General features: G+C 40.8%; 1 protein-coding gene across 1 annotated transcript in view; it reads right to left on the reverse strand.

The window, feature by feature from the left end:
• PLCB4 (phospholipase C beta 4) overlaps nucleotides 1–16780 on the reverse strand; it is a 208855-nt gene that overhangs the window by 93764 nt on the left and 98311 nt on the right. Inside the window, exons 6-11 of the mRNA XM_077812056.1 lie at nucleotides 15348–15427; nucleotides 14295–14348; nucleotides 7767–7848; nucleotides 7087–7187; nucleotides 6410–6467; nucleotides 671–779 (exon numbers count right to left, since the gene is read on the reverse strand). Coding sequence (XP_077668182.1) covers nucleotides 671–779; nucleotides 6410–6467; nucleotides 7087–7187; nucleotides 7767–7848; nucleotides 14295–14348; nucleotides 15348–15427 — 484 coding nt within the window. The remainder of the gene's footprint in view (nucleotides 1–670; nucleotides 780–6409; nucleotides 6468–7086; nucleotides 7188–7766; nucleotides 7849–14294; nucleotides 14349–15347; nucleotides 15428–16780) is intronic.

Consider the following 16780-nt stretch of genomic DNA (forward strand, 5'->3'; position numbering starts at 1 on the left):
TCTGTTAAAAGATAGTGTGATGCAAGGATAGCAGAGTAAACTAGGAGCAACATATACAGGATGAGATCCTTACCCCTCATTCAACTGCTTTACTCCTGGTAAAAGGACCAGAGTGGTGTCAAGGCACCCCACAAGCCCTGTTTCCTGTGGTGCAGGAACCAAGGAAGACAGCCACTGGCTCCTCACAATCCCTTGTGTAGGAAGCATGCCTGAGGCAGGAGGAGCACATCAGGGATGGAGATGCAGCTAGTGGAATTGCAGAGATTCTGGGCAAAACTGAGGCTTAGAGAAGACTGAGTAGGATGCTGCAACTTAGACAAGCCCCCAGGGCTATGTTATGCCTTCAGCCTCTGCAGCATATAGAGAAGATTAGGAGAGCACAAAGATACTTACCCCTATTGCTTTGGTTAAAGCTAACATAGCATTTTACTATGTACCTGTGAAAGAAGCCCTCCCATTGACATAACACTGTATACACTGAGGGTTAGGTCAGTATAACTGCGATGCTCAGGGGTGTGGATTTTTCACCGATGTAAGTTTATAGTACAGATCTGGCCTCAGTCTCATTGGGACTTAGGCTCCTAAGTCACTTACGTGCTTTTTAAAATTTAAAGTATCTAAAGAAATGTGGTATTAATTTTTGATACACAGATATTCCCACTTTGTTTACCTTTATTCTTCAAATCTTCATCTGGCTCATATGTTTCAATTATCTGCATTGCTCTTTTTGAATCATAGAATGGGAATAAAATTTCATTCAGACGAGGATCTCGTTGATGCTAAGGTTAGAAAATAACATAATTTAGCAGGACTACTTACTGCAAGGCTATATGCCAAGAACTTTTCATTACTGCAGATGAAAAAGAAAGAGCTGGACAATTTTTTTAAACTAGAACTTACAGAATATCCCAATTGTAACTTCAGCACTATATAAATTTAAATCTAGTTATCTAGGAAAACAACAGGCAGTTTGCTCATCTGACATGTATTATTGCTATTTACTCATTACAATAAAATAACGCATGTGGAGTATGTGCCAATAAAATTTTGACAATTAACAGCAGATCCTTTAATAACTTGGTAAATCCTCTTCCTTCGTCAGAAATCTTTTATGTAGGTCATACAAACTGATGGGCCTGACTGATGGTTACATAATTATCCCTTCATAAAACTTGTGTCTTCATCAATATGGATGACTAGAATAAACATTAAAAAAAATAATAAGTTGCTACAAATATTCTATGCGAAAACTGCATTTGGAAATATGTTAACTGGTGTCTGTTATCTCTGCGAATCATGGAGCTACTGGGGCTTTCTGAAAAAATCACCTTAGGATCATAGAGGAAATACGAAAATCATTAAAAAAACATCTTCACAGTGTCATCCCAAAATGTATAGCAATTAATGATGTAGGGATTTCATGATATCATACACAAATATTGTTTGGACTATATTTAGGCATAGTAGGTATCAGTGACTTCCAATAAATCTCTAAAGGCCTGATTCATGACACATTCACTTTAGAGTGTGCAATGCAATTTTCACTTTTATTCACACTGGATTCGAGCTGCACACGGTGTGCCTGATTCTCCATTAAAAAAATTAAAAACATAATTCAACTGAGTAGTGGCATGTAAGCGGATGCAAAAGCAAAACAAATAAACAAATATGACCATGGAAACACTTTTACCCAGGTAGGTGCAGTTTTAAAGCTGTAATTTACATTCAAAAATGTAACATAGGCCACCCCCGTACTGTTGACCAATAATTTAGGAGTGGACAGTGTGGGATGTCTATGGCTTAAGGCACTATAAGCATTTGCTGTAATTCCTTACATACAAATATTTTGATATTCTGTTCAACATCAAGCTATGTCCAATCAAAAATAAGCAACCTGATCTCAGCTTTACAACCAACACATTGGTATGTGTGGTTGGTTAATTCTAAGAAATTACAACTAATGCCCATTTAAACATGCAGTTAATGAAGCATCCTTTTATTAATGCTATGGACAGTTGACAGCATCTGAAGTATAGCTGTTAAATTCACTATACGTTGGCTATCAAGATATCTAAGTAAATCTCAGATGAAATATGAAATGTAAGCAGCTGAATGCAAGACACACCTTGCTAAGCATCTCTCAGGAGCACAACACTAGCATGCAACTGTACAGCCGACCACATGTAATCACACGTGACAAACTTTGCACCAATAGTGAAAATGCATCATTTGAAACAACTGAAAGAAAGAGGAGGGGAGGCTCTTATTAAAGAAGAGTGATCTTCCCCACTTCACTCTTCCATGGATAATCGTAAATAGAACAGAGGTGACACAGGGGAAGAAAATAGATGGGAGAAGGTAAACAACGCTTCTTAGCAATCACAGCCAAAAAAATTATTGCAGGGAACTAACAGTAATATTTTTGTTGTTGTCATCATGATCACTGCTCATTATCTTATTTTTTTTCCCCATTTGGGCAAAACATAAGTCTCTTTAAGTTTACTTAATTAAAAACAATTCTAGTAGTACTTGACAATTTGTGTGATGTTATAAAAAAAAAAAAAGGAATGTCAAGCAGGATCCCTTGTATAAATGTTTTATGCTAATGAGTTTGTTGGCACAGGGAATTTATAATGCAAAACACCATAGCTGACCAATATGAAAAGCATAAAGGCCCCAGGACTAATCACATATGTCCAGCAAAGCTGCTGTTGCTTGCTCTAGTTACCACATTAGACAGGATCCATACCTTTCTACTAGGTGTTCCTTAACAAAAGGAGGGTAAATCATTTAAGGGGGGCAGGGGTAGAGGGTGCCTGTTTACTTTGGAAAGAGAAAGAGGGAAGAAACAGATGCTCTCCAAATATGGCCACCTAGCCATTTACCTCCTAGCCAGATAAATACTTGCGGATATGTGAAACAACTCATGATTTGCTAGAAACCAGTTTCATTATTGGGATTTATGAGGTCCAGCAGAAATATTGGCCCCTCTCCACCAAAAACAGAAAAGGGAAACTTACTAAACAAGAAGGATCCAATCTCCCATTTCATCTCATCTCTTTGCTTAGCAGAAAGCAGGAGTCCAGGCCAGCCTGTACTGAATTACTACTTTTGATAATTACACACATAGACCAAAGCTAAAATCTGTGGCTGCGAGTAAATGGCAGGAGGAAATCTCAGTAGCTTTAGGTCTGTTTCATTTTTCTATTATTTTTCCTTTTCTTTAGACTGAACTTAAAAAAAGAACACATGCACAGAAGTGCCTGACAATAATTAGACTTCTAAAACAACTCACCAGCATTAATGATGATACATAATTAAATTAACTGTCAGCCTGCAGCATTAAACAGTCAAAATGGAGCTAACAATTTACCTCAGCCAACAGACAATAAAAAAATGAAAAAAACTCCAGAAAAGCCTCACTTCCAAATCAGAGATACCCAGGAACATATGCTCATCCTTCCCTAAAACCCCTATCAAACAAATTGCTTTTGCAACCTACAACATGCCTGGAAGGTCATCAAATTCAGGCTATTTTGGAACAAAAGTGGAAACAAGTTCAGAAGTCCCAGGGCACATCCTCACTAAGAACGCCTTGCCAGCAGCCACCTCTTTTTTATAATGGTAATAAACTTTTATTGTTTGCAGGATTTCTGTAGCCATGTGTGTCCCAGGACATGGGAGGGACAAGGTGGGTGAGGGAGTATCTTTTATTCAACCAACTTCTGCTGGTGAAAGAGACAAACTTCTGAATTACATGGAGCTCTTCTTCAGTTCTGGGAAAGATAGCGTCATAGCTAAGTACAAGGTGGAACAGACTGTTAAGCACAGGAATTACCATGCTGCAAAGGACCATTCAAAATGAAGTGGGCCATTAACAGTTCTGCAACCACAGAACAAAGGAGAGTTAGGGCACATCTACACACACAGTGCTGTACCCACAGAGTTATTGAGCCATATGATGCTCTGGACGAGGGACTCCACATGTTGAGATAGGCTCATAGATTTTAAAAGGTGTTGTGAGGGGTCTGCATCATTGTAGCAGTGGAGAGATGTCTGCAGGTTTTCCATCTGTTGCTCTGGCGGGGTCTGGTGGCACTGAGTTGGTATGTCGTGGTTTGTGCAGAGCTTTGCGTTTGATGATGAGCTTGGTAAAACAGCGGTAAAACTGCTCCTGGGCTCGAGCACCCATGGAAAAAAAATCATGACTGCTCAGCACCCACAAGACACAGCTGTTCGGCAGTGCCGCTGATCAGCCCTTTGGCGGCTGGGAGAGGTGCTTGGGGGAGGGCGGAGAACAGCCAGTGGCGGGCAGGCGGGGGGAGCAAGAGGCAGAGTGAGGGTGTGGCCTTGAGGGAGGAATGGGGATGGAGTGGGGATGGAGCACCCCCGAGGAACAATAAAAGCCAGCGCCTATGCCGGAAAGATTGCGTTCAGGATGTGGTCCCCATCAAATATGGGTGGAATGAGACCATCACTACGTTCTCAAATGAACTCACGCAGAAAAATGACCAAAAAGACCAAAACACTGTATCAACCGTCAAACAATCACTCCATATCTGGCCTCACAGCCCTTGTCTTCAAAGGAAGCCTGCACGACCCTTTACTGTCTCTTTCAACAATCTGTAACCCTGGTTCCTTGGTTCTATGACTGCAGAGTTGTTAATGGCCCACTTCACTCTCAAGGGCCCCTTTAAACATGTTGTTAGCTCTTATGCTTAACAACTGTGTATTTATCTGTGACACTCTGAGTACCTTTCCCAGATCTAAAGAAGAGCTCTGTGTCTCTTTCAGCAACAGAAGTTGGTCCAATAAACAGTATTACCTCACCCATCTCATCTCTCTCAATAAGCGTTTACGTTTTCCAGCTCGAGCACCTGTGCGGACTACAGAGAGTGCAGGCCATACGTGAAGGGAGAAAGAGACGATGTCTTAGGTAAGTAGGTCCCAGGTCACTTAAGGCCTTACACATCACGACCAACACATTAAACTCTACTCAGACTATGACTACACTAGAGAGCCGCTCTAAGCTGAGGGAGAATGCTCTCCTGTCGACTTAATTAACTCACCCTCAATGAGCAGCAGTAGCTATGTTGGCAAAAGAAACTCTCCCACCGACATAGTGCTGTCCACACTGGTGCTTAGGTCGGTGTAATTTATGTCACTCGGGGATGTGGATTATTTACACATCATACCAATCCTCGTTCCTACAAGCACTTACACATATGCCTAGCTTTGTGACCATGGATTTCAATGGGACTACTCATAGTAGCCAGATGAAGCATGTATGTAATTGTTTCCAAGGTTGGGCCACATTTGGGGCAGCCACTGAGCGTGGTTTACTCCATGTGCCTAGTCCACTGGACAGCGGTAAAACTGTTCATTTCATCACTACTTTTCCTCTACTTCTTTTAAAAAAAATCCTTTGTGTTTGGTTCACTTTTGGAGATCAATAAGGTATATACTGCTTTTTGAACAGGGAGCAAAGGGGCCCTCTTTTAGATACACTGATGCATGCTTAAATCTCTGCATAGAGAAATGAGAAAATAGCAATTTGCTGTGGCTGTTCTTGTTTAAGTTTGTTCTTGGATAACTTGTCAGTTCACTCAAAGACTATAGAGAAGGAATACAATTCTGCAGTCTGTTGGGAAAAAAAAGAGTTTTGTGGCACAAAAGCTGGGGAATTACTTGGTGTTCGCAATACTTCATTTGTTTCAAGTAAATTCTGTCAAATTCACTTAAGTGGTGTGTAACTCTGTAAATCATACTCCCACTTATCTTAATATGATTTAGAAATAGAAGAAAATCACACACTTTAATAAAACACTTTTTCAGAGACTAGACTGAAGAAACACTGCAGACTCTTGCTAATAAATGTGCATTTTAGAAATACTGCTGCCAATATAGTTCCTTCTATCCTACATATCAATATTTTCAGAATCACATACAATCCATTAAAATATCCTTATGATCCACAGATTTGTAATAAACAGAAAATATTTGATAGTGGAGAATCAAGCCACTACATATAAAAGCCCACTTCATTTTTCTGTTATTCAGATTCAGCAATCAGATGCCTAAAAGTAAAATAACTGCTTATAACAAAACACTGAGTATCGTTTAGTTGAAATTACTTTGTATATAACAGTATAAAATGTATAAAACGTACACAACAATAGCTTCACACCACAGCAAGTAATCAACAGAAGCAATCCGCAAAACCAACATAGAGAAAGCACAAGAACATATACGGTTGAAGCTGATTTTTGCACCTGGATATTGCCATAATGAAAAGATCAGCAGATCAAAAGCACAGCAAATGATGGCATGATACATGCAATGAGAAGACTGGAAGAAGCAAGCCACTGCAGACAGACTTGTATGGTAGTTAATGTATGAAAAAGCTTACTTCATTTAGAAAGCTCACTAATTGGTCTACCGTTAAATAATCAGTTTTGTCTCCATTGCTGAAAAGAAATTTATTAGAAAAAGTAAGTTTTCATGTATGATGCTACAGTAGGTATGATTTACATGTTGACATTGTTGATACTTTCTAAACCTTGCAGTTTCCTAACACTGAAGTAGCTATGTATTCTCAAAATGAACAAACACTGTCAAGGCAAACAAACAGTCTATGCTTGCTACAGTATAATAATACCCTCTCTTCTCAGTATGATTTAACAAATGTTAATTTAGAAAACAACATGTAAGTCCTCCATTTGAGAAGAATCTGATTGAACAAACTTTTAGACTTCTTGCTTAATCTAGTTAGTTCACATACTGTGTTAATAACCTAAAGGAGCAGGTTAAAACTGTAGGTAGTTAGTAAAGCCAATGCAAAAAAAGTTCCAGGTGCTTCTTTTAACTCATGTAAAAGTTGCTCTAAAATACAGAGTTAACTTTTACATGAATAATTTGGGGGAAAAGACAAGAAAATGTAGATGTGACTTGGTTTGCAAATACTGTACATGGAATTAGGAGTTACGGTTGGAAATTCTTTACCATGTTCAGTGTTGTACCGGTAATACTAGAAATAGACTAAAATGACAGTAAAACAATTTAAAATTAGTTTAATATTTAACTTACATCTTCCTAAAGAGTTCCTCTATGTCCGTACGAGGACATATTTTTTGGGTTAGTTCATAAAATTTCTCATAAGTAAAAGCGGGAGGCTCAATTTCATCATTCTGGAAAAAAAACCAAAACGTAAAGGTTGATTTAGCAAGAAAGAGCCAATTTACTTATTCTATTCTATCAGCATGTCTGAGTATTAGAAAAGTATTAGTAACATGTGCCTAATGCACGTAGCTTTATTTATATTTTCTGAGAAGAGCTCTCCATTTTTTCCTTACCCCAAATCTGTTTAGTGCACTTATATTCTGACTACATGGTAACATTAAGTCTGTGAATGATAAAATAAATAATAATAATATGTAAAAAAGTAAATACAGAACAAGGACATAGTCTTTATTTTGCCTGTTGAAGTTAAAGTTAAAAAAAAAATCATTCAAGGTACCATGTGAATGTGTGAATTTAAATATTCAACACACTGGGACATCAGAAAAAAGTCCGAGCTAACTTTGGTACCATTTAGTATAAACCACATTAGTAAACATTCCTGTTTAAGTGAAGTGATGATGCAGCTGTCTGAGAACACAAGGCATGTTTTTTTCACATGACACAAATGACTTAACACATAACGATATAATCTGATCGATTCTGTGATTTCTTAATATAAAAAAATGTTATTTTAAATTGGCAAATACCTTTCCACTGGGAAGCCCTAGTTCCTTAAGTGCCTGAAAGATCACCTTTTCTGTTTTACCTGATGCAAAGGTTCTGGTAATACTAAGAAAAAGAAGAAAAAAAGTTAGTCACTTTTAAAATAATCAGTTTCAGTCTCACTCCTTTTCTCCTCCAACATTTCCCCCTTTTTTCAAACGACGTATGCACGTACCTCTAGAGACAATTGTGGACCAAGCCCAGTTGTAATAATGCTGTAAGCTTCCACAGAGCAGAAATACTCCACTGCTCTCTGTGTAAGGCAACTACTAAAAGATTTAGCAAAACAGTGATCTGCCCAAAGAACTAAGAGGTTTGTTCAGTAAGAGTTGTGCAACAAGTTATTCTGCTGGCAGTTTTCAACATGATACATAGACAACTTACTGTGTCAAAAAAAAAAAAAAAAAAGCAGCAGGGTCTACAAACAAGGTAGGTATTAGCCAACTCAACTCTAGGCTTTGCTGCTTCCTCTGTGTTCACAGTTGTGACTCCTACTCTTCTACACTATTAATCCGTCCATTTCAAGGCAGCCATCCCACAGGAAATCCTGATCCATTCCCATTCCTCTGCTTCCTTCCTCCTCTCTTTTGAAGTTATTTCTCCCCATGAGAAACTCTCTAAATTCTGATACCTCATATTTTCCACCAAGACAATCTTCCACACACAGAATTTTGTTACTCTTTCCTTGCTGTCCCTTCTTCCCTTGAAAGGCTCTCTAATCCGCTCCAACCAAGGCTATTCCTCCTCCAGACAGACCACGTACAACCATTTTTGCTTCCTTCCCACTTCCACTGAGACACTTAAACTCCTGGACCAATTTGGTTTCTTTGTATAAAAGATGGATTTATTTCACCATCCATTAGACTAAGCCCTGGTCTACACTAGGACTTTAGATCGAATTTAGCAGCGTTAAATCGATGAAACCCTGCACCCGTCCACACGATGAAGCCTTTTTTTTCGACTTAAAGGGCTCTTAAAATCGATTTCCTTACACCACCCCTGACAAGTGGATTAGAGCTTAAATCGGCCTTGCCGGGTCGAATTTGGGGTACTGTGGACACAATTCGACGGTATTGGCCTCCGGGAGCTATCCCAGAGTGCTCCATTGTGACCGCTCTGGACAGCACTCTCAACTCAGATGCACTGGTCAGGTAGACAGGAAAAGAACCGCAAACTTTTGAATCTCATTTTCGGAGACTGCGGGAACTGTGGGATAGCTACCCACAGTGCAACACTCCGGAAGTCGACGCTTGCCTCGGTACTATGGAAGCACTCCGCCGAGTTAATGCACTTAGAGCATTTTCTGTGGGGACACACACACTCGAATATATAAAACAATTTCTAAAAAAACGAATTCTATAAATTCGACCTAATTTCATAGTGTAGACATACCCTAAGAGCCTCATGTTTACTTGGAACACAATATATCCAAGTCTATGATGTCTGATGTGATTAATATGAAGACTTGTTTTATTTCTGTTTCCACTGGCGATGAGCTTCAGAAAAGTCAGATCACAGCCAGCCTTCCCCCCCTCTAAAGGGCTGAGCCAAAATCATGGGGCCAACTACTCCCCAAGCTTTGGTGTCCAGATCTGGAGACAAATACTGTGGCTTAGGCACGTCCATAATCCTAACATGAGCATTACATCAGGAAAGACTTCACAACAGTAATCTGACTAAAATACGCTGCCTTCTATATCACCAAATGAATTTTCCAAGACTTCTTATTAACATCATGGACACTAAGTAAATACACAAAGTGAAAGATGTGAAATACACTGTTCCCATTATTATATATTCCCATATCAATCAAGATTTGTTTTGTTCTCCAAAACACTGAAAACCACGTGTATAAATATTTTCCGACCAATAAAATGAAGATCAGCAAGCCAAAGATATAAATGATAAATTAATATTTTTGGTCAAGATTTTTTTAAAACAGGTGCTTAAAGTTAGACTCTTACGTCCATATTTAAGGACTTAAATAAGTAGTCCAACTTTCAAAGTCGTTGAGTACCCAACCCAGTAGCTCCCATCGAAATAGGGGCTGGGATGCCTAAAGTTACACTCCTATTTTTTAAAAATCTCAGCTGTTATCTATTGAACCCTTTCTAATTTTCAGCGACATTACACTCTAATTTATATAGATTTAGATTGCATTGGTGAATTTTTGGTTCAAGGTAAACTAATATAACCAGTTTTAAACCCATAAAAATGTTTCCACCTGGGGTTAAACTAAAATCAGTTTAACAAACTTCAGTTAAATTGGTGCAACCAGCGTGTGCAGACAAGAGTTTAGGACAGTCGCAGTGTGGTATCTACTGACAAATGCTTACTTTTTATAATGACCATTTCATTTTCGACCGAGCTATACCAAACTTCATGTGAAACACTCAGTTCTTGTAAGGTTTGCACATGAATTTCCAGATTAAAACTGCTCAGATACATTTGACAAAGCAAGTAAAGTAAACACTGAACGCCTCTGAGATTTGCCCACCACCAATTGTTATGCGCGCTCCCTCCCCAACCTATTGATGGAAACATTTGTGCTATGCTATGCTATGCTTATACCCATACACGCTATGTTAAATTCCCCAAAAAACAACGAAGGAATAGAGTCCTGCACCTTGCATAGTCTATTACACCAAGGGAAAGTCGGGGCAAACTGTTACGAATTGGTAGCATTTATACCACTTTGCACTGTTGTAAATGACTGCACAAGGTGCAGACCTAGGAAGAATCAGGCCTACAGAGTTCCACTTTCCCAAGGCTTGGCATTCACCTAGGCCTTTTGCTGGTTGTAGTGGGGTCTATGTTAAAGTTCAAAGAAACATAGATTTCTCATTTCCCAGAGAAGACTTTTCCCTCAGGCTTTCTTTAGGCTTCAATGTCAAAATGAAATCAAACTGACAGAGTTTATTTTCCTGTCTCATGTTCCTAGTCCCCACCAGCTCTGACGTGGAGACTTGTCTTCCTGAGGGAATGAAAATCCCATATATATCCCCATAGCTGCCAGGTCTTGTGCAACTCTAGCTCACGTATTTCCTCCTCTGGGTGACCGTGAGCAGTAGGACAGGTGTGGGAGAAGATGGAAGCTGATCCCTCTCACCCACAGATGTGGGATGGAGGAGGCAGGGTTGACTGAGTAGCCTGGAGAAGTCAGCCAGTATAAAGATATAGGAGGAAAGCAGGGTGTAGCCTATGCAGCATAGAGTCTAAGGGGTTGTTTAGGAAAAGCAGAAGGAATGGGAGTGCCTGAGGAAGCCGGGGGGAGGAGTTATCAGGGATGAGGAGAGCCTGGAGCACTGGGGAGATGCTGGGATGGGGCAAAGCCTGGAGACGTGAGGGCGGCTTTTGGGGGAAGAGAAAGGTCAGGAGTCTGATAGTTGCTAGAGGCAGGGTGAGCCCTGGACCCATTACCTCCCTGGCCTGCCTCCTTTCACCTCCTGTCCCCATCTATGTCCTATTCCCCTCAACCCTGGCCCCCACCTTGTGCCCCTGTGCCTGTCCCCACTCCCCTTCTGATCTGCTCCATGCCAACATGTCCCTTGTGCAGTAGATGGCCTCCTCCTTCTCCAGGCTGTCTGAGGGCCAGCTGAGACAGAGAAGAGAGAGTCTCCTCCCTATCCTCACTGCTGCGACGTCACATCATAGCAGCCCCCAGGCCTGAGGGAAAACCCTGCTCAGCCCCTCCAGCAGGGCTGTAGGAATGTGTGATGAAGCTGCTCAATGCATAACACCTGACAGACCAATATCTAGCTCTATGCCCAGTAGACCTTACTGGAACCCAACAGGTCTCAGGGGCTATATCCCCATTGGGACCTCAGTGCCGAGGGAGAAAGGGAACATCCATGGACCCTACGCTTCAAAGCTCTGGTCTCAAGTGCAGGACAGGGTCAACAGCCTGGGTTTTCCTTTCCTTTAATCTTAAACTGCTTCCCCGACACCCCTTCCTTTCGCTCAGTGTCCGCCTCCCATATTCTCCTAAGGAAGGCATGGAAAAGAGAGAGTGCTTGCACCAGAGGCTTCTCTAATGAGCCCGGAAAAAGGGCTGCCACACCCTATCAGAGGCACTTAGATGAGTGGCCTGATTTTCAGAGGTGTTGAGCACCTGCAGTGCCTGTTGAAGCCCACTGGATTCAAAGTTACAGTGTTCAAAGATAGTTCAATGAAACCACATGTTCTGTTAATCCAAGAAGTCTGGCGTTTCACAGGATGACACTAAATTAATTACCATATATATTTTTCTGAGAGGTGCAGCGCTATACTCCTTAGCTTTGAAGGCTGAGAATCTGAGCAACACGGAGTTTCCCTCTTTATAGCATGAAACAGGATTAGATCGGTCACAAGTGCCTAATGATTTGGTGGATTTATGGAAACTAAAATCCCTTCAAGGGAGTACTGCTGGCTGAAATCCACATAGTATTCTTGAGTGCTAATGCCTGCTTTGGAATGCCTGCATTAGCAGTACAGTACGTGTGAAATCCATGCACTGTATCTTCATATCTGTGTAGCAGTCTACAATAAATTGAGTGCGGCACATTAATTATTCCATCAAAAGACTGGACTGATTTCTTTTTATGCCTGAACTGGCCTTTGTTTGAGCAAACATCAGGATCCTAGACTTCAATTCACTAGCATATTGTGCTAAAAACACTTTGAAACTGAGCCCTTTTGGAGGCCTGCTTGCCTCGACATGGAAATTGTGTAAATCTATTTCAGAGTGGTAGCAGTGTTAAGTCTGTATCAGCAAAAATAAAAACAACAAGGAGTACTAGTGGCACCTTAGAGACTAACAAATTTAGTTGGGCATAAGCTTTTGCGGGCTAAAACCCACTTCATCAGATACATGGAGTGGAAAATACAGTAGGAAGATATATATAATAGTACATGAAAAGATGGGAGTTGCCTTACTAAGGGGGGGTCGAGACAATTCAATTCAAGTGGGTTATTATCAACAAGACGAAAAATCACTTTTTGTAGTAGTAATCAGGGTGGCTCATTTCAAACAGTTGACAAGAAGGTGTGAGTACCAATAGGGGGAAATTAGTTTTTAGTTCTTGTAGTGACTCATCCACTCCCAGTCTTTACTCGGGCCTAATTTGATGGGGTCCAGTTTGCAAATTAATTCCAGTTCTAGGGTAACAAAGGACTTAAAATTGAACAGCTTTTAACGAGAGCCATTTATATGTACTGAACAGGACAGTTATTTCATTTAAACCACCTATTTGAGATCCATGGATCTGACAGGAAGATTTAAGTCATTAGAGTGACTGGACTGTGCTGTCTCCAGTGGATCTGCATGCAGAAGGGGATGGATTAAGCCTCTTCAGAATCGTTCCCACAGCCCCATTATTCTGCAGATACCCCATCCACGGGGGCGCTATTTAGAAGGTGCCCCAAGGAGGTTTGGTGCAAGACCAAGGGACCAGCAGGGGACTGGCCATTTGAAAGTTGATATATTAATAAACCAAAGCAGCATTCATTCCTTCAAGGTGCCCTCCTTGGCTGCGGTTATGGTTGGAGTCATGCCGCCAAAGGAGAGACGGGGGCAATGGAGCAGGCTCTATGTTCTGGGGGTTTTGCTGCTTCTCAGCTCCACAAGGATCCAATCCCCACTCTCTTGAAAAGATGCCTGGCAAGCAACTCCACGAGGGGAGCCTCACCATGTTTTCCGGCACTTCTTGCCCCCCTTCCAGGTAATGCTGTGGATGTGGGCAATATGGCCCAGTATTAGCAAGAGTGGTGACTTTCACATTTTTCTGTGCAGGAAGGAGAGAAGGTAAATTGTTTGATAGGATTTTGAGCAGGTATGTGTAAGAGAAATGCAGTAAAACTAGACTATAAGGAAGAGCGACATCAGATGTCTCAGCCAGACTGCTCTAACAACTGCTTACAGAGAAATATATTGTTTTGTTCCATAGTTGCCTTTTTAATCTTTGGCAATAAGTAAGCCAAGACCTGCTGTGGGTTGTATACTGCATGGCATAAATATTGTTCCAGAAGTTCCTGTGAACACAAGAATAATTCTGGCAAAGCTGCCTCTTTTAGTTTTGCAGTGAATTGCATTTCCCAATGTACCTGCTATTCTGTATTTGCAATGGTCTGAAACATTTGTATGCTGCTATTGACAAAGTCTTTACAACCTGCCTTCTAACTACTGAAAAACTCATCCCTGAACACTCAGGGTTAGTGCCTATAAGCTGCTAGATGCCCTTTGCTCCAAGTAGATTTCCCGAGAGTTGAAAGCTCTTAACACTTCACAGGATAGGGCTCTTAATAAGAAAAAAAATCACTGATTTCTTTAGGAGTTTTTCCTGCTTAAAAAGAAGGAATAGAGCAAAAATGACAATGTCTTAGTTCCCATCTTGTTGTTTATAAATATATTACAATTATAAAATTAATATTATCCAAATATAATCAGCAAGCATATTAATATAATAAAATATGATCTGATACACATTACACAAAACATATGTGCTAGGTTGCTAAGCTCCTCCAATTGTGCTTACCTCCTAACGGGAATTTTGCCATTTGTGTTTGTCAGAAACGCCAGCTTCATCCAGCTGAAATGTAGAAAGAAATGTTAAAAATTAATATCGTATTTATTTATTTTAGTAAAAACAGGGTTCTAGATATTTCTATTCAGGTTAATGGTGCCTGCCATCTTTGTGAAATGACCACAAAAAACAACAGCAGTTCTAATCTTCGACACATTAATGATCTTTTTGAAACTCAAAAAGACAATAAGCCACATCCCACCAGCCGGCCAGAGTCAGCCTGACCCTTAGGCAGGCCTGGATTGTAAGGGAAGTACTACAGAGCCCACTGCCTGCCAGAGTGTCCAGACAGAACTGCAGTTCCTGCCTTCGGGGTAGCACAGGGACTGCGTCCTGGGAATTCATAGCACCCTAGAGAAAGTAGGGCCGGGCAGGCAGGAGACAAGTACCACAGCACCACTACCCCGCACAGTGGCCTGAAAAAGGGACAGGAAGTACGCTGAACCCGACAAAGGGTAAGAGAAAGCCGAGGGTGTGCTGGGAAGCCTCGGGAGGCGTTCCGTCTGCTTCCTTAGCGCTCCCTGTGGAGCAGGGCATGGCTACAATGCAGAGCTGTGCTCCAGAGGCAAAATTCATCCCAGAATAATTAGAAAATCAGTACCTCCCTTGACAGACAACCTCTCCCTTGCTACATACTTCCAAAACCAGTATCGCCCATGGGGGTGATGTGTATGTATCAAGGGAAGAACAGACAAGACAATAATTAAAATGACACGTCTCAGTAGATTAAATGTACGCTTGTAAACTTTCTTACACTCTCTCAGGCAGACACCAAGCTAGGGACTTGGAAACTTGGATGTTTACAATGAAACACGAGCCTTAAATGCGGTTAACACTGTGTATCGCATGGGAGGTTGAAGTCTGAGGGAATTTTTCCTGTAGACTGTTTTGACAATTGCATTGGTTGAGCCAAGAAAAGAAAGGACAACCAAGACAGTTCATATAGGAAAATATGTGTCCAAAAAAAGATACACAGGAGGAAAAACAGGGAGGGAAAAGCCTTACTGTTTCTTGAGGCATGTCATTGGACTGACGTTGTTCGCTCTAAAGTTATGTATGATGGATCCAAGTCCTTCTCCCCATTGCTGAAAGACAAGAAAACACACAGGCACTCAGCTATGGAAAACAAAAAGGGGGAAAGCAGGCCAACCTAATCACTGGGCATGCCTGTCTCAAAGGAAAAGCTTTTCTCCTTTTCACGCAACTATACAAAATGTAGAGAACCTGACGTATAAAACTCTCTCCCAACCCCACCTTGGAAGGGAGAGCCAGCATCCAAACTGCATATTACACGCTAATATTTTATTCTTCGATAAACAAAGTCACGCTGGTTCCCATTTTTTCCCCAGCTACATAAATGCTGCATCTGTAGTGCCATTAAAACAGCTGATTGCCAGCAAAGGAAAGCTGCCCACTGATGGTTTTATTAAGCTCTCTATTTATAGACTGTATAAATATAAATCTCTTTCAGCTGCTGTTGGCAATATTAGCTATTCCTAAGCAACATTATACAATATGTGATGACATATTTAACTGCGTTCTATTTTAGAACAGAAATGAAGCAAAATATTAATAATCTATAGCAGACTACAAGGAGGCACAGCACGTGTGTTATGTGACGAACCAAATCTAGCTGCCTGTTACATATTCCATCATGCTTTCTTTCCAGTTTTCATCCTTAAAAAGTAAAACATTCCACTGACCATGAGGCTATCTTTCAGCAAACAGCAGTACTGCAGTCCTTACATAATTTCTTTATAAGGATCTATTTTTCAACTGTAGTTCACATCTTGACTTTGCTGATTTGTACTGAAAACGTTTGAGACTTAGGGCCTAAAATTAAAACCAACGGGAGTTTGGCAATGGAAGCTTTGGGTGAGCAAGGACAATAAGATCAACCCCCAAAACAGCAGAAATCTAATGACATGACAGGCCAAGTTCTATCTCAGTTATGCCCGTATAATGCCGAGACTATTGCATAGACCAGTGGTTCTCAACCTATTTATTATTGTGGTCTGCATTTGCTGCTCTCCATGTGTTATGTGGGCCGCTTCCACACAATATATATATATATACTACCTGTATGGCCCTGACGTTGTCACACGGGCCTTAGCTGTGTGCTGATTGGGCTGCAAGCAGCCTGTGGATTGAGAACCATTGGCATAGACTATTTGCATCAGTGTAACTGAAATGGGGTTTGCTCCACTGTTCCCTATCAGCCTAATGAGTAGAAAGCCTCTCATTAAAGGCAAAACTCTGTACATGGAGCTTGAACCGACCACGTGTATGCCCAAATCTATTCTAGAAACACTTTATAAATAGAAGTAGATGAGTGTATTTTTCTTTTCATGAATGAGTGTTGTACATATCTCTAAAATTTATATGAGGCAATATTGAAGGCTTGAGCAAACTATATACAATAAGTCTGACCTGTAGCC

The sequence above is a fragment of the Eretmochelys imbricata genome, chromosome 3, assembly GCF_965152235.1.
Source record: "Eretmochelys imbricata isolate rEreImb1 chromosome 3, rEreImb1.hap1, whole genome shotgun sequence".
NCBI classification, from domain to species: Eukaryota; Metazoa; Chordata; order Testudines; family Cheloniidae; genus Eretmochelys; species Eretmochelys imbricata.